The following is an 18,333-nucleotide window of genomic DNA, read 5'->3' on the forward strand; positions in this document are numbered from 1 at the left end:
ACATCACCTATTACATCTACCCATGTTTTACCCCAACATTTTCGTAGATATAAAATACATATACAGTTTAAATCACTGAAAACATGTATAAAAACGTTCATCCAGCATAGATAGCAAGTATTCAGATAATATGCACACATAGCACGTAATTTATATAAAATACTTCATATCTATGTGTAAGCTGAAAGTAACTATGCACTCACCTGAAAAGGTGGTGATTCTGCCCTTGAACAGCGCTTCGTTATCTCAACAACAATTATCCCTCGATAAAACCTCGTATCAATACCACTAGGGTTTAGTCTAACGTTAACCGCGACTAATTAATAGTCTAGCTATTATTATTATTATATAAGCGTTAAATAACACTCAATATAACTCATAATAATAGCCCAAATAACTATTTTAAGGACCTAATAACATTACTATAATTATTTAGAAGTTATATTAAAAATTGTGTAGGCGTAGCTCACTTACAACGGGTTTTTCTCAAAATCGGGCTTCGCTGGAGCAGCGTTTCCGAGCCGAAAGGCTCTTTTCACGGGACTCCGGGAGCCTCGGGTGTGACAACCATCAAATTTCGGTCAAGTCAAAGTCAAACAAAGTCAACTAGTCAAACCGGTCAACTCCATTAACCCTTGTATGATAGGGTTTACGTTATGTAATCACTGTATAATTCGCTATTTTAATGAGAAAACATCATTTGGAAAGTTCATGTGTTTGATTTTCCTTAGCCTTAACAGTGCTAAACAATGAACCAAAGCGATAAAACACTATTGCACAATCATCGGGATTGTGTAGGACACTAAATCATGGCTTAACGGGGTCTATGGACCTTGCGTTGCGAAGTCGGACACTCAAAAAGATCACAAATGAAACCTCTTGCAATCTCATTCAAACCCTACTCAAGATTACTTGACGCTAATAGGATCAAAACTCATACACTACGATATAAATTGACGTTAATAATAACATAGTATAGTACAACGTTATAACTATAATCAAATTAAATTATGATACCATATTAAAATCAAATCAAAGTATAATGCTCTAATTAAATTTAAAAGAATCAAACTTGAATGCTATAATTAAACTTCAAATCAAAGTAGATTGTTATAATCAAATAATAACTCATCTTTTATAAAACTCCATTTTTATAAACTTTACATTAAATTTTATAAAACTCTATTTTTATAAACTTTACATTAAATTTTATAAAACTCTTATATTAATTATGTAAAAGATGCTTGTGTTAGTGGGAAATTATGAAGACCACCAAAAGCAAAAAGATTATTCCCATAGTCTCCCACTCACACCTCCCATCCACTTTCCTTTCCTTTTTCTTCCAACACATTATTCTCTTCACCACTTAAACCTTCTCTATTCTTTCTCTCACTCTCAATCTCGAAATTTCCTCCAAGAATACTCATATTCCATCCAAGAACAATCTATTATACTCAAATCTTCATCCCTCTTGAAGCATTCATCAAGGTATGTTGTTAAAAGTTTCATATTCATACAAGAAACAAATTAAATCCACCAAAATATCTAAAACTCATTTTATGCATAAACCTGATTTTTCTCAGAATCCCATCAATAAAATAAGAAGTTCTGGAAATTTTCAGAAAATAATTTATTTTTATTGAATTACTATAATTATTGCAATAAAGTAGGGCAATAATTCACATAAAATACTTTTTGCATTCAATAAATTCTGAGAAAATTCTGGGATGACCTGTATACTGATTAAACATGATATATGAAGTTTCATGCATTTATATTACTTTTTACTATTATTTATGATTTTATTGATTAATTAATAATGAAATATATAAAAAATACTTCCCATAGTCACAAATATCTGAAACTTATACACTGAGCTCTACATCATGTTATAAAACTATGGTTAATTTTACAGATTTTTTGAGAATCATTTACTATTTTTCCCGAATTTTGTGTTGTTTAATCATTAAAATATTAAATAAATACTAAAACAGTTCAGAAAAATATACAAATTTTACAGTAATTCATATTGTATGAAATAATGATTTCCTAATAATTTCATAATTTTTCAATACTGTTTACTATTTAAAACTATTTTCCTAAGTATTTAAGCATGTAAAAATGCATTTTAATGATTATTTCATATAAATAATTGTTAAAATCTGTAAATAATTATAATTGGGCAAATTATTATTTTAATAAGAAATTATTAAAATCTGGCCTAAATTGAAAATATAAATTAATTATGCAAAGTAAGTAATTCAATTTAAAATTCATTTAACAAATAAATACCTTAATATTATAATCAAAATGAATTATTGTTAATTCATCTAATATAAGAATATGTGTCTAATTATTTGTATTAATACTCCATTCTCGTTTAGCAGTTCCTAAACCAAAACTATTAATTATATTAGGTTCTACGCCATTTTGACCCGAATCGTTTATCGTACGACACACGCATTTCGTTTTGGGACTAATGTGAGTAATCTACCCCATATTTTATAATTTTCAATACTTTTGGGGTGTATCATGTGGTTCTAATATGTTCCAACTTCATTTTATTGTTTTATCACAATTGAGACATTGTTGGGACATTTATACGTGAATCATTAATTGTATAACTATTGTTTGTTTACGCTACATGTACTTGTAGTGCATTATCATTTTTAGTCTAATCTCCATGACTATGCCCGTATTCTTGAGGTACGTTATGGACAATAATAGCGCTATTGGGTTGACCACCCCGCCTTGGGACGCTAAGGTGATTGATCGCACGTGGTTGAGTGTGTATGATGATTAGATGCTCCGTCCTATATATATTTATATATATATATATATATATATATATATATATATATATATATACATATGTATATATATAGGGTGAGGACTTATTGTTGTTGTTATCATTTGTTAATCAGTTTTTGATTTATAACCCGTTATCTCAAATACAATTGTTTGCCGACTTCAAAAGAAAACAAATTTCCAATTATAAAGGTTTCAACTTCACAATTTTCTCTACTAAAATTAGATTACTCACCAACTCTCGTAGTTGACCTGTTTTTACCCATGATGCAGATTTGAAGAATGAAGTTGATGAAAAATAGGTTGTGCCTTAGAAATCCACAAGACTATTTAAATTTGATGTAATAAATGTTGTTCATATTTGGATTTGTATTTGTATGTTGTGGATCTTGTTTGCATACTTAGTACTTAATTGAATCTAATCATATTATAACATAGTTGTCATGAGACTTTGAACAATATATCACGCCTCGATCGATTCCGACAAGGATCGGGGTGTGACATCGGGGCTTCCTTCGGATGCTAGGTGTGACATCCCCTAATTTCTCGGCCAGAAAAGACCGATTTAATTTATGCTTTTTAAAATAAAATCAGAGAAATCTTTTCAAAAGATATTGCGGAATTGGTCCCCAAACAACATATGATAAAAGTTTATCAAAACTCTTCTTTAAAAAGGTATATATTTCCCATATATATATATCAAAACTCGGGATGTCATGTTCCGATACAGATCAAAAGCATAAACAAGACATTATAAGCCTTTCAACAGTTATTTACAACTACTGGCCTATAATCAAAAATCTCTCATCGTCCTCCGACTATGCTCGGGGTCCACTACCTGTAATCATAAAAAGCTGAGTGGGTCAGGCTTGGGAGCCTGGTGAGCATATAGGGTTTTCAACCCACAATAATAATAACTTATTAAGTTCACCAATCAACAATAACCCTGATTACCCATTCCCGTTGTCCTCACTTTACGTCCCTAAACACCTAACACAAGGGACTTAGCCTAAGGAATATCATCGGGTTGGACACTACTGCTAAGGGGACTCCTCAGCCATCCATGTCCTAAAGGCAACCATGAGGGGGATTGGAGTACACCAATGAACATTTAGTTCATCAACACCTACAAGTTGCGAACCTGCTAGTGTACCACTGGACTGTCTAGAAAGGTCCGTGGTCGTCATCTATACTCCGTTAGACGACTTCACCAATAACAACAACAACAACACCGACATCGAGGCCTCTCATCATTTTAACACCCACCGACTATTTTGTCTACCCATGTTCTACCCAACATATTTGTAGATAAAATATATATTCAGTTTAAAACTTGTATAAAACATAAATTCAACAGTCACCTCAAATAAACAATTAACATATTTACACATAACACGTATTTTAAGGTAAATACTTCATATCTATGTGTAAATTGAAAGTAACTACACACTCACATGTTTTGATGAAAATCAGGCAGCAATTCGTTTCCTAAAACGATCGTTTTTAATAAAACCGGGAGTTTTATTGAGAAATCGGGCTCTGCGAAAGGTCGGGCTTCAAAACCGAAAAGATAAATTTTCCGGGTCTTCGGGAACTTCGGAACGTATTTCGGGCTTTAGAAATGATACCGGGGCTTCGGGGGAAGTCAAAATGATAAAAAGGATGAAAAATGGGTGAAAAGTGGCAAATTTCGGATTCTACCCGGGAAGTCTCGCAGCCTCCCTTTTATAGGGTCCGAAGGTTGGCCGAGAAGGAAGCGAGTCAGCAGCGAAGCAGCTCGGTGGCAGCAGCAGGAGCGAGGCGCGTGGCAGCAGCGAGAGGCTCCGGGTGGCTTCGCATGCGAGGGGCCAGCGAGGCTCGGAAGGACACGGAGACAGCAGCACGTCGGACGAATCAGAAGGCGACAGGTGCGCGACACGCGGCTACTGTTCATGCGAGGTGACGTGGCTCTTCCGGATAAGGCTTATCCATGCGAGATTCCTCGGAAAATGAGCCCTAATCTTCTAAAATCCATAACTTTTGCATACGGGCTCCGTTTTCGACGTTCTTTATATGCACGCGTAGGTAAAATTACGCTCTACAACTTTCGTTTAGACTTCGTCGTCTAATTTTGACTTTTATATTACTATTATTATTTTTAACAGACCGGGACATGAAATCCGTTAAAAATTCATAACTTCTTCATCCGACGTCCGTTTTCGTCAAACTTTTTACCGTTGTGCTACTATTTACGAGACCTTCGATTCTCGTTTAGGTCGTGTCGGATAAAAATCACTCGATCTAAAATTCGAGTTTTTAGCTGTCTACTGCTAAGCTGAAACTTCGAAAAATCATAACTTCCTCATACGAAGTCAGATTTGGGCGTTCTTTTTATACATACTCTCGGTTTAACGAACACTACGAGTTTCGTTTAGATCACTAAGGCTAAAAAGTAGTTTATCAAAAACTCACTTTTTACGACATTCAGCACCGAGCCGGTTTTGTCGTGAAACATCGACATGTCATAACTTCTTCGTTATAACTCGGATTTCGGCATTCTTTATATATCCGTAATCCTTGTCACGACCACTACAACTTTCTTAATAGATATCGGCTTTATCTAAAATTTAATTTTGACGCTCATTTTTATTTTTAATTAATTAACTCCTAGTAATTAAGCATAAAACACATAAAACATAGAATTCACATAATTCCTTTTTCATTTCTTCAAAATGAGTTACAAAGGTTAACCTAGACTATCACCTTAATATTAATGCCTTGGCTAGAAACACGAGTGTTACACTAAGGGGTTTACCTAGACTTTAGGGGGGCTTAGGGAGCTTAGGGAGCTTAGAGAGAGAGAAAGAAGGTTTGAGAGGTGTGAAGAAATGGCAAGACCCGACACCTCTATTTATAGTGAAAATATCTGATGGACTCACCGAATCTTGACCCAAAACTCGCCGAGTTGGTGCATGTGGCAGCCTTCTGGTGGTGCCACGTGTCCTCTTTCTGGTGGTGCCACATCACCCAAACTCGCGTATCAGCCTCCCGACTTAGAAAAATCATAACTCTCGCATACGAGCTCCGTTTTTGACGTTCTTTTTTCCACGCGTAGGTAAAATCAAGATCTACAACTTTCATTTAGACTCCGTCGGCTAATTCTCGACCGATCTTAAATTTAACAGTAGGAGGAGTTTAGACTGTTAAATGACCGCGAAGAATTCGTATCTCCTTCATACGGACTCCGTTTTCGTCTGTCTTTTTACCGTTGAGTTCCTATTAATGAGATCTTCAACTCTCATTTAGGTTGCGTAAGCCGAAAACCGCTCGAACTAAAATTCGAGTTTCGGGCCGTGCACTGCTAAGCCGAATCTTAGAAAAATCATAACTTCCTCATACGAAGTCAGATTTGGGCGTTTTTTTTGTATGTTCTCGGTTTAACATATACTACAAATTTTGTTTAGATCACTAAGGCTAAAAGTCGCTCCATCGTAAATTCACTATTTACGCTTCTCGGTGCCGTGTCGGTTCTGTCGCGAAACTTCGACGTGTCATAACTTCTTCGTTATAACTCGGATTTCGGCGTTCTTTATATCCCCGGAATCCTTGTTTCGACCACTACAACTTTATGTAAAGATATCGGGCTTATCTCACACTTTAATTTTGACGCTTATTTTTATTTTTTATTTATTATATATTTATAAATAAGTAGTAAGCACATAAACGCACATAATTCACATAATACTCAAATATTTCATCATTATCACTTCAAAAAGAGTTACAATAGTTGACCTAGACTATTACATCATCTATTAATGTTTATCCCCGAAACCCGGGCGTTACACGGTCCTGCTTTGTACGGTAGGCCAAGATACCCGGTGTGGGCCGGCTATAAGCCGTAGGCACGGAGGCTCGGGCAGAGCGGTGAGGTTGAGGCGGTAGGCCAACAAACCCTGGGTATTCCAGCCCGATTGCTGATTGGACCTGTTGTATATTGGCATTCCAACCTGGGGTATTCCAACCCGATGGTTGACTGGACCCAACATGTTCGATTATATCTGTGATCTGTTTATATGGGGGTATTTTGGTGGAAAACTCACTAAACTTTATGCTTACTCAGTTGTTTATGGTTTCAGGTATCATCGGTTATTGCTGGAAGGCGAAGACGAGACTATACACACTCATCAGCAACACTGAAGATTCCTTGTTTCTACAATACTCTAATTTTTAATAAATATAACTCGGAATAAATGGTTTTCTTAATTAATGGGCTAATAAATTGGGAAGTTTTATCTTAATAAAAATGAAAATTTTTGGTTGTGAAAACAGGCCGTTACACATTTTATGATTATCATTAACTAAAGGCTTCTTTAGGAAATGAATACACCATATTTATATCTTAAATTTGTGGAAGTCCAGTACCAAAGCAAACTGGAAAATAAAATCTATAACAAAAGTAATAAAAATTATAGATAAAAAAATATGATAGCATAAAATTCTGACTAACAAATTACCTTATCAAGTAAGAAATCTAATATTTGGAGTTGAGACTATGAAAGAAACAAATTAGAAACAAACATATGAATATTTGGAACATAAAACTACTGATTATAGTCATTATACAATAACATACAACGTCTACAAGCATTTTACCTTGATGGGTGAAAAATCTGAAACTTAGGGCATCTCGTTTCACTATTTATGTAATAATCACCATCAGAAATCTGATGTAGAAACAAAATTCAGAAAAAACAATTATAATCTTCAAGAAAAGAAATCTGATATACAAACTTAGATTGAGAATACAAAATTGGAAACAAAATTTAAAAATAGAAAAGTGATATACAAATCTATAAGTTTTCAGGAACAAAAATCATACCTTAAGGTTATCTACATGAGTCCTAACGATTCTGAAATCAACATAAAGTCAAAAGGGGATGGCGTGGTCAAGAATCGAGATTGAGAGGCAGAAGTGGAATGACATATTTCGAGATTCTGAGAGAAACGAGAGTGAGAAGCAGAGTCTGAGGGAGAAAAGAGGCGATACCTGAATATGTTTCTGAGATCAAGATGTCGACAATGCACGAGTTCCTGCTAGATGTAGACGACGATTCAACTATCGATGATGTCGATTCGAATCTCATTCCCAATTTGGATCTTCATTCGTTCCTACCCCTCCCAAAAGCGCTTTCGTTTAGCATCAGACTAATTTCTTTATTTTCGTGGGCTAATATCAATTTAGGCTATATTAGGATATGGGCAATTAGGCCCCTAAGAAATATGTACAATTTTTTTTTAATATATAGAATATATAGCCATATATTTTGGGCCCCTTAGAGACGTGGACCCTGGACGGTTGCCCGGGTTGTCCACTGTCTGGGCCAACCCTGAAATGACTGCTTATCATATTTGACCGCCGACATATGCGACACTGACCTCTAGGGGTGGCAAACATGCCTCCACCTCTTGGTAGGGTGTTTGCTACGCCGAGATGGTGAAGTTGGATCCAATTAGGTGGTGGTCCTAGTCCAATTGACAAAACCTAAGGCCAAAGTACAATTATGTATCTATTTGTAACCCTTAATAATTTTGATAATAAGATTTAATAATTATAATCAGGGAAAATGACTTATATGGGTAACTATGTTTCAAAATCGTTCAAAAAATATCATTCAAGTTTGGTGTGTCCAAAAAACACCATCCAAGTAAAGTATTTGTACAAAAACACCAACGAAGTACCTTCTTTGTTCAAATTTGACCTTATGGTAACCGACAATTACCGGTAAAAAATAAGTAAAGGAACAAAACAATAGGAAATGACTCAAAGGGGTAACTATATTTCAAAATCATTCAAAAAACACCATCCAAATTTGGTATGTTCAAAAAACACCATCCAAGTAAACTTTTTATACAAAAAACACCAACAAACTATATGTTTTGTTCAAATATTACCCACCGGTAACTGGCTCTTATAGGTTAGATGATGAATTGGCTTAACTATTATGACATGGCATAATAATTATTGACGAAACAATAAATGATATATTCCTCCTTTAAAAATCGATTTAGGTTTTCTTCATGACCGAATGACTTCTTCTTCTCCTATGATTGCTCTTCTTTTTCTAAAGTGATGATCTCGAACTCAAGTCCAAAACCCTAATTCTTGACTTAAGGAAAAAGGGGCTCCTTTACTCCTACCTCAACGAGCCTCCCTCCCCCTAAGGCCCAAATCCATAAAAAGCCCAAAAAGGCATCCAAGCCCAACTACAAGGCCTCTAAGGCCCAAGAACCCCCAACATGGCTTTAAGCCCAAAAAATGACCTGCTACAATCAGGTGGGCCCGAGGCCTAACTTAAACAAGTCCATGCATACGCCCAACATATGCTGAAGCCTCTGCGATCCGGATGTCGATCCAGTACGCCTGACGTACTCCTAGCGTACGCCCAACATACTCGGCTAGGGTCAAGAACCGCCAATCTTCAGAAGGCCAATCTTCCTAGCGTACGCCCGACGTACTCCTAACGTACACCCAACGTACTTGGCAATTCTTGACCCTAGCCGAGTATGCTGGGCGTACGCTAGGATTACGCCAGGCATACTGGCTCGAAATCTGGATCGCAGAGGCTTCAACATATGTTGGGCGTATAGATGGACTTGTTTAAGTTAGGCCTCGGGCCCACCTGATTATAGCAGGTCATTTTTTGGGCTTAAGGCCATGTTGGGGGTTCTTGGGCCATATTGGGCCTTAGAGGCCTTGTAGTTGGGCTTTGATGCCTTTTTGGGCTTTTTATGGATTTAGGCCTTAGGGGGAAAGAGGCCCATTAAGGCACGTGTAAAGGAGCCATTTTTGCCTTACGTCAAGAATTAGGGTTTTAGACTTGAGTTCGAGATCATCACTTTAGAAGAAAAAGAGCAATCATAGGAGAAGAAGAAGTCATTCGTTCATGAAGAAACCCTAAATCGATTTTTAAAGGAGGAATATATTATTTATTGTTTTGTCAATAATTATTATGCCATGTCATAATAGTTAAGTCAAATCATCATTTAACTTGTAAGAGCCAGTGGGTAAAATTTGAACAAAACATATAGTTTGTTGGTGTTTTTTGTACAAAAAAGTTTACTTAGATGGTGTTTTTTGAACATACTGGATGGTGGTTTTTGAAACATAGTTACCCTTTTGAGTCATTTTCTCTTATAATCAATGACAAAGTTTAAGGAAACAAATACAATAATTCAGTGTGTATAGTAAAAAAAATGGACGATGTGGTAAAAAATCGAAAATTTTGATTTTCTCTTTTAAGTGTCATAAATCATAGGCCTGTGCATGGGTCGGTTTTGACCTAAAACCGAACCCAAACCGATGATGATCGGTTTCTGAAAATTTGAACCCAAACCGAAACCCAAACCAATGGGTTCGGTTTATCGGTTTTCGGTTTTAAACTTTGGTTTCACGGTTCGGTTTCAGTTTTTTAATTCAAACCAAATCTCAAAGTTATTTCTTAATCTTACCTCAACTCACTAACTATATAATGGTGAGGATATGTGATATTTAGATATCCCAAGCGATGTGGGACTCAATCAATGTTAGGGATAATAGAAAGAAAGAGGGTGGCGAAGTTATATAGAAGAGAATAATGGCTGAGTTTCGGTAATGGGACGATGTGGGATGTAGTTAACTCGTTGGCAAAATAAATGGAGAAAAAAGACGCTAACAAGTTTCGAACCTGAGCCAATTCCTTGGCAAAATAAACGGTCAAGTTTCGAACCTGAGCCAATTCCTACAATCACCCAACGTGTTAACCACTAGAGCAACGCATCTGTTTGTGTTTATAACCCAATGACTACGTATATATACATATATAACTCACAGAATACATATAATATATGAAATTCGGTTCGGTTCGGTTTCTATCGGTTTTACCAAACCCAAAAACCGAACCCAAACCGAAAATTTCGGTTTTTGAAAATTCTAAACACAAACCGTCGGTTTATGCTTCGGTTTCGGTTTTGTCGGTTTTTGTCGGTTTTTCGGTTTTCGGGTTCGGTTTTGCTCACCGCTAATAAATCATATAAACAAATGTAGGTTGTAATCACGTGGCATCCTCCATCGATCCTTACCTTACCTCGTAGTGTGCTCCAATCTCCATGCATGGCTATGGCCGCATAACACCACCACCATCCGTTTCATCCTTCAGTTTCCCCAAATTCTCTTGTGTTTCAGGTTCATCGTCCAATGCTTTCTCTTTCAAACATCCTATAAATGGGACTTGTTCCATCTTTCCACCCAAAAAAACCATCCAATCTCCTCCACCTAACCGCTGTAGAAACAAATGTTACGATCAGCATCCCCCCTCAAACCGGAAACCCATCCCAAGCCTCGGCCACCACGCGACCCAGATATGGAAGGTTCCTCCCTCACCGACGATCCTCAGATACGATTGGCGCTCTACATAGCCATGGCCCACGCCGGCGTCGCCTTCGCCCTTCTCCTTCTCTACGGTGTAAGTAAAATCCTCGAATATTATCTCCGGGCATTGCTTTGGGCTGTTATCTGTTCAATCCCTCTTCGAGGAATTCAACAAACCTTAGTTTCATTTTGGACCAGACCCTTGGAATCAGGAATACCAGATACAATTATGGCCGTACCTGCATCCATGTTCAGAGCTTTCATCGGAACCATCATTGAAATCAAAGATCTTTTCTATAAAATAATCGGTCGTCACAAGAGGAGCTTCAATCCTCCGAAGAGGAAACGAAGTGGGTTTTCGATTGTGTTCAGACGATTGGTGTCTTTATGGGTTTTCGTTATGGCGTATGAACAATTTGGTGGACTTGGCGCTACATCTCTGTTAGTATTAGGGTTTATGTTTACGGCCAATTACAATGTCGAATGCATGTCGGTTGTTTCGTCTTTCAAAAGCTATAGCTTCAAACGAACACCTCGCACATCGTTTCTAACAAGAGGAATCTTGAAGAAATTACAAACCATCGTAGCAATCGGATTGATATTGGGAATGATCGTTGGTTCTCTAGTTGCAGCGATGTTTTTCTCATATAAAATCGGAGTTGAAGGGAGAGACGCGGTTTATTCGATCAAACTACGCGTTGAAGAAAGCGATTACGCAGAGAAAATTGGCGTCAAACAATGGATGGCTGAAAACGATGTTAGAGAGATGTTAGCAAAGTACACAACCCAGTTTTATGGAACAGTCTACGAACAGATTGATAGTTTAGCAGCAGAATACAACATGACAGAAATTGTCGATGAAATGAAAAACGTAATGGCAGAAAAATCGACAAATTCTAATGTAACTTCAACTGCACTAACAACACCAAATCCATTCGCAGAAAAGATTCTAAACTTGAGAAGACACGTCAAAAATGGCGAATGGGCTGCAATTTATCCAGAAGTCAATGCTCTCTTCAAAGAAGTACAAATCAGCAGAGAAGATATTATCGAAAAAGCAAAAGAAATTGCTTTTCAAGGAAAAGACATTCTACAAAGAGTTTTAGCCAGTGGTCAATCGATCTTAGGAGGCAGCACTAAGCTTTTGTTCGTGGTTATCGAGTCGATAGTAACCGGAGCAGCCGGTCTTTTTTGTTTTCTTTCACAATCGATGGTTTTCATCTGGGTGTTATACGCTCTCATAACATCGGATTCGAAAGGTGTAACTGAGCATGTTATGTTAATGTTTCCGATCCCAAAGAACGCAAGAACACGATGTGTTGAAGTGTTGGACAAAGCAATTTCCGGCATACTTTTAGCGACGGCGGAGATTGCTTTCTTTCAGGGGTGTTTTACTTGTCTTTTGCTTAGACTTTTCAACATTCATTTCTTGTATGTGTCGACTTTACTTGCAGTCGTGAGCCCTATCTTCCCGTTGCTTCCGTATTGTTTGGCGACAATTCCGGCGATTATACAGTTGGTGATGGAAGGGAAATACGTAGTGGCGATTTTTTTGCCTATTATTCATGTTGTGATGATTGATAATGGTGATAGTGAAATTCTAGAGCATATACCTGGTCATAATCCATATCTTACTGGGCTTAGCATCTTCGGAGGTGCTGCTATTTTTCCATCTGCAGTGGAGGTATATAATGAATAAGAAACACCATGAAAGTATATAATAAGTATGGATACTCGACATGATATCTTTAATGACTTTTTTTGATGTGTGATTGTGTAGGGAGCGATAGTGGGGCCACTGATAACGACGGTTGTGATTGCTCTCAAGGATTTGTATGTAGAATTTGTTTTGGGTGAACGAAAGGGAATCAAAACAGCGTAGGAGGAAGAAGCAGTGAAGTCTTTTGATATTATACGAAGCTTTGCATGAACAACGTTTTTTAGAATGATGATTAATCATGGAAGCTACCAATTCAAGAGGGAATGTGAGTTGGGTGGCGTGAAGTTGATTTTTGTTATTACTGTTGCAGTTTGCAGGCTTGGTTTTTTTGGAAGGACTAGTGTATGTATTTGTAATTATGCATTTATTTATTTTTTCATGTTTGTCATTTTAGATTTTTAGGGAAAACAAGATGTAACATTTGTTCAAAAATCATTATTTAAGATTATGTTATACTATGAGCCAGTCAAATAAGGAAAAGAAAACCATCAAACAGACCAAGGGATTACAGTGATCACTTAAAATTGGAAATTGGATCAAGTACTCATCGATTGTAAGGGTTATCATTAAAATGACCAAAAATAAAATCTATGGATCATGTGAAGGAAGGCTGTCAAGATTGAGATCTTACTTAAGAGTTGCAAGATCGTGATCTAAAGATTGGATCGGAATCGGAAGATCCTAACAAAATAAACTCATATTCAAATTATCTCGTAAGGTCTTGGGTATCACTACTAGAAAAAATATTTTCCTTGACAGACGAATTACAACGTACAACAGTTTTATGACAGACATAAAAATGTATGTCATTAAAGTCTGTCATATTTCATAAAATATAAATGATCTATGACGGACAAAACTATCTGTCATACATTTATGTCGTATGTTAATTTGTTAAATTTTAAATAAAAAAGAAACAATGAGCATTTTAATGTATGAATTGATTTGTTTTTATGAGTTATAGGATATGGAAAAAACATTATATATATATATATATATATATATATATATATAATAGTATATTACTTTAATTCCTAACTATAGAACAATTTACTTCTTGTGTTTCATATTTTGATACATTACTTTGCTTCTTTCTATAATTTGTCCATGTTTTTCGGTTTTTGATATTTTAATCACCTTATTTTGCTCAGTTGCTATAATTTGTCCCTGTTTTATTGTGTTTCGTATTTTGACCAAATTACTTTGCTCGCTTGCCATAATTTGTCCCTGTTTTTTAGTTGTTGATATTTTGATCACCTTATTTTGCTCCGTTGCTATAATTTGTCACTGTTTTATATTGTTTACATTATTTTCACTTTTGGTTCAACCGACACAGATGTCTCACTTCCCTATTTTTCCTCTGTTTTCCACGTTACTCGTTTCTCTCTGATCGATACTCATTTTGTATAACTGGATCAAGTGAGGGTCTACTTTGCTCATTTTATAAATGCAAAATGATTTTAAGGATTTTATAGAAGGAGATCTCATGTAGGGACTGTATTTGTTTAAAAGACTAAACTAAGGAAAATTTTGGGCTTTTAATTGCCCTTGACTTCAACGATCGGGAAAGTAAAGGGGAATACAAACAGACAAGCTTATGAACGATCATAGTGAGCGGGAAAACACGAAGGAAACACGAAAAATGGGAGGGGTTCGATGGTTCTTCAACAATAGGTAGGTTGGGCGTCGTCAGAGGCCATCATCGACGTCTGGCTCGATCGGGGAAGAGAGGAGAGCGAAGGCTCGCAACGGCTAATCTGGAAGCCCTAACCGATCGTGAAGAGGGAGAAGGGACGAAGGCAGTGAGGCCTTTTCTTTCTCGTCTGGCGATTTCAGACCCATCGCACTCGAGTGGGAGCTCCAGTGGTCGACTAGACCGAAGAAGGACGTGGGCAGAAGCAGTGACACTGCTTTGAAGTTGGTAAACAGGAGTGAGAAGCTAGGGAAAAGGAGGTCTTGGTCCTTGGGCCGATCGTGAAGATGAAGAGGCGTTTGGTCGACGGGAAGGAGGACATTTGGCCCGATGGAGCAAGGCAAGCGAAAACAGAAGCTACGATGGGGGTTTTGGCAGTGGTGTTCGATAGAAGAAGAACAACGAAGCTGCGGTGATTCACGAAGAGACAGGTAATTGTATGGGGCTGCTTCTGCACCTCCTTCGTTCTTTCTTTTTCTCTTTTTTTTGTTAATTTTTATGGAAATCGATGGGGTTTTTGGATTGACTTTATTTTTTAACAGTAGTGGATATAACCTAAGTGGGTGTTTGGGTTCCTTGAAATCGACAGGAAGAAGATGAAGAATACATGTGTATGCGTTTGATGTTTGGTTTTAGTTTGACAGGGAAGGAAACAAAAACATGATGTTGTTGTTTCTTTTTGCAGGTATACCCTAGAACAAGAACAAAGTGTTCTTGTGTTCTTGGCTGAAATCGGTGAGAAAGAAAGAATTTTGGATGTTTAGTTTTTGGTATTTGACAGGGAAGATGAAGAACGAAATGATGGATGCAAGTTGTTTTGTTCGATTCTTACAGTTTTAGAATTTCTTTTTTGTGTGGGTTAGTATAAACTGAAATTAGAAGCAACATGTGGGTAAAGTGATTTATTACACTTCAAATAAACGAAAGTGATTTTTTTTCTTACAATTTTAGTATTTCTTGCTTATGTACTTTCTCTCCACTTTCTTTTTATCTTCTTCAGGGATTGATTATTCTGCTTAATCTTTCAGTTGACCTCCTGGCTTAATGCTCATATTACAAAGATCTGGCCCTCTATGTTGATGAGGTCAGTTTTAAATTTTAAACCCCTCTATTCACCATCATTATCGTAATATGCTTATCATGTGTTTTTGGATTGTCTTGTAGGCAACATCTGAGCTTATAAAGGCTAATTTGGAGCAAACTCTTGAACAATACAGACCAATATTGTTGTCCTCTTTGTCATTTTCCAAGTTTACCCTCGGCACGGTGGCCCCTCAGTTTACTGGTTAGGCTAATTGATAGTATTACCATTTACATTTATCCTTTCATAGTAAGAGGATTCCACATAACTTGAATCTTAATTATCAATTCTTTATATTGTTTAGGAGTTTCTAATGTTGAAGATGGAGGTGAAGGAATAACTATGGAGTTGGAAATGAATTGGGATGGAAACCCTAATATAATACTTGATATCAAGACTAGACTAGGAGTTGGGTTGCATGTCCAGGTAATTCAATTTGCCTTGCTGTCAAGGGTTATTATTGGAATTTGGAAAATAATTGGCTTCAACTTTGTTTACTATTCTTTAATCTTAATCTCTTTTGTTGTTCAGGTTAAGAATATTGCATTCACTGGGGGTTTTTAGGTTGATTTTTAAGCAAATAATAAGATGATCATGATCATAAATTTTCTGATTATTGATGGTTAAAATAACCAAATTTGGAGTAATACCTGAAGCTCAGAACTTTTCCATGTGCCGTAGAATTGTTGTTCTTTCTTTTGCAAACAAAGGGCGTAAACTTTGTGATATAAGTACAGATGGAACAACCTGCGAAATGAACTCTGAAACTGGTGAACTGTTAAAAGAAATGAAAATCTAAAAGAAACTTATCTCTTCATTTGTATATTTTTCTGGTGAGTCATCCCAACACATGCTCCTTAAATTGTCTTAACCTTTTTCTTCTAACGTCTGTTTTCTTGTAATGATAGATGATAAAATATTAGCTGCATTAAATACCAAGATCAGAGTTCTCACCTTAGATGATGGAGAAGAACTACTTAAGTTTTCCACAGATTTTGTATGTTCCTACCTTTTGTATGCACATTTTTAAAGTGATTACTGCAGTTCTAATGAATTTTTTTTTTACTTTTATCAGGGTCCTGTGAAGCATACACATATGTTGGATGATACAAACACCATAATTACATATGTATTTGGTGACAAGAATCTGCACATGTGGAAAAATGGATCAAGTCAACAACCATTAGCTACAAGAGACTATGCATCGAGTATAATTATTCCAGCTTGTAAAGTTATGATTGGCATATCAAATGTTGCAAAAGATTTGATTGATCAAGATGTTTCGACTTTTTATCAAAATCCCGATAATACCCTTTACATATAAAAAATGTGTGTGTGTGTTTGTGTGTTTTAGAGTGATATAAAATTACTAAAATACCCTTGGTTAATTTTAGGGTTGGAAGGTTCGGATGCCGGCATAGCATCGTTGTTGGAATCGATGGAATTTTGTTTGAAGTTGTGGGGTTTGGAAGCTTGTGTTTTGGAGGACCTAGCAAAAGTTCTCAATCTGGTGCATATCAGGAAGGATCTTGTGGAAAGTGGTCACGCGTTGCTAAACCATGCTTATCAGAATCAACAATAATACGAAAGGTATGATGGTGGAACTGGAATCCGAGATTCCGACGGAATTGGAATATGTGATTCCATTCCGATGCCAAATAAACGGAGTTTAATTCTATCCGAAGGTGGAACCAGAATCAGTGATTCCGACAGAACCAAAACCTTACAGAAACTTCAAATGAAAACCAAAATTGCAAGAGAACCTTTGACATTATGGTTGGTGTAATGGAATGTATTTTTGTATATGTATGATATTTGATTTTTCATTATTAGACATTAAATGTGTAATTTATTTTGTTTAATATTTGGTAAAAATTTAGAGTATATATATATATATATATATATATATATATATATATATATATATATATATATATATATATATATATATATATAACCATGACATACAAAATATGTCGTAAAACTTTGTCAAAAATCATGTCGTATAGAATGTCATAAATGTCTATCACAATTACAAGAATGTTACAAATTACGACATACAAAGCCAATCGTAAATGTATGTCGAAAACGTGTGTTGTGTATGTATGTCATAATTGTGGGTCATAAAGGTTTGTCGTAAAATTTATGACAGACCAAATGCATGTCATTATCCTTTATGACATGACTTTCAATGACAGACATTTGTTTGTCATGTATAGTCATTTACGACAGACAATGTCCGTCAAGGAAAGCCTTTTCTCTAGTAGTGTATGCAGTATACATCATTTCTTGATGTTGATTAAAATGTCGATATAGAACCAACTTTAACTTTTTAAATATGAATTATAATTTTTGTTAATGCATACTATAAAAATTAGGAAAAAAATATCTCTAATACAAAAAGAAACAAGATCATTATGATCTACAACTTAAGATTTAAGATCTCACAAATGGAATATCATGAGTGTAACATGTCTAATTCTTGATAAGTTGATGAAGTGATGATGATTTATGATACTTCTTACAACTTGCAATGCTCGATTTCAAAGATTTTTTTTTTCATTTTCGACTATATAATAAAACTAGAGGTGGGATCGAATGATGTTAAGATCTTAGAATGATAGTCGGGATCTTAAGATCTCATT

At 36.0% G+C, this 18,333-nt stretch overlaps 1 protein-coding gene and 1 long non-coding RNA gene across 9 annotated transcripts; both read left to right on the forward strand.

Annotated features, from left to right (window-relative positions):
- Positions 1-11,054: 11,054 nt before the first annotated feature.
- LOC145140623 (uncharacterized) lies at positions 11,055-13,322 on the forward strand. The gene is made up of 2 exons (XM_079074051.1): positions 11,055-12,878; positions 12,975-13,322. Exons 1-2 carry the CDS (start codon positions 11,118-11,120, stop codon positions 13,074-13,076), a joined length of 1,863 nt encoding a protein of 620 aa, XP_078930177.1. The 5' UTR covers positions 11,055-11,117; the 3' UTR covers positions 13,077-13,322.
- Positions 13,323-14,445: 1,123 nt separating this feature from the next.
- On the forward strand, positions 14,446-17,550 carry LOC145135881 (uncharacterized). Of its 8 annotated transcripts, none has more exons than XR_013720100.1 (9): positions 14,446-15,038; positions 15,150-15,218; positions 15,293-15,691; positions 15,772-15,892; positions 15,993-16,114; positions 16,220-16,521; positions 16,597-16,685; positions 16,764-17,017; positions 17,083-17,550. It is a non-coding gene; the product is annotated as an uncharacterized LOC145135881 (long non-coding RNA). The 8 variants fall into 8 exon arrangements; XR_013720105.1 differs by having other exon boundaries at positions 16,764-16,919; XR_013720103.1 differs by having other exon boundaries at positions 16,764-16,896.
- Positions 17,551-18,333: the final 783 nt, after the last annotated feature.

Source organism: Lactuca virosa, chromosome 9, assembly GCF_052849685.1.
Source record: "Lactuca virosa cultivar CGN04683 chromosome 9, Lactuca_virosa_CGN04683_v6, whole genome shotgun sequence".
NCBI classification, from domain to species: domain Eukaryota; kingdom Viridiplantae; phylum Streptophyta; class Magnoliopsida; order Asterales; family Asteraceae; genus Lactuca; species Lactuca virosa.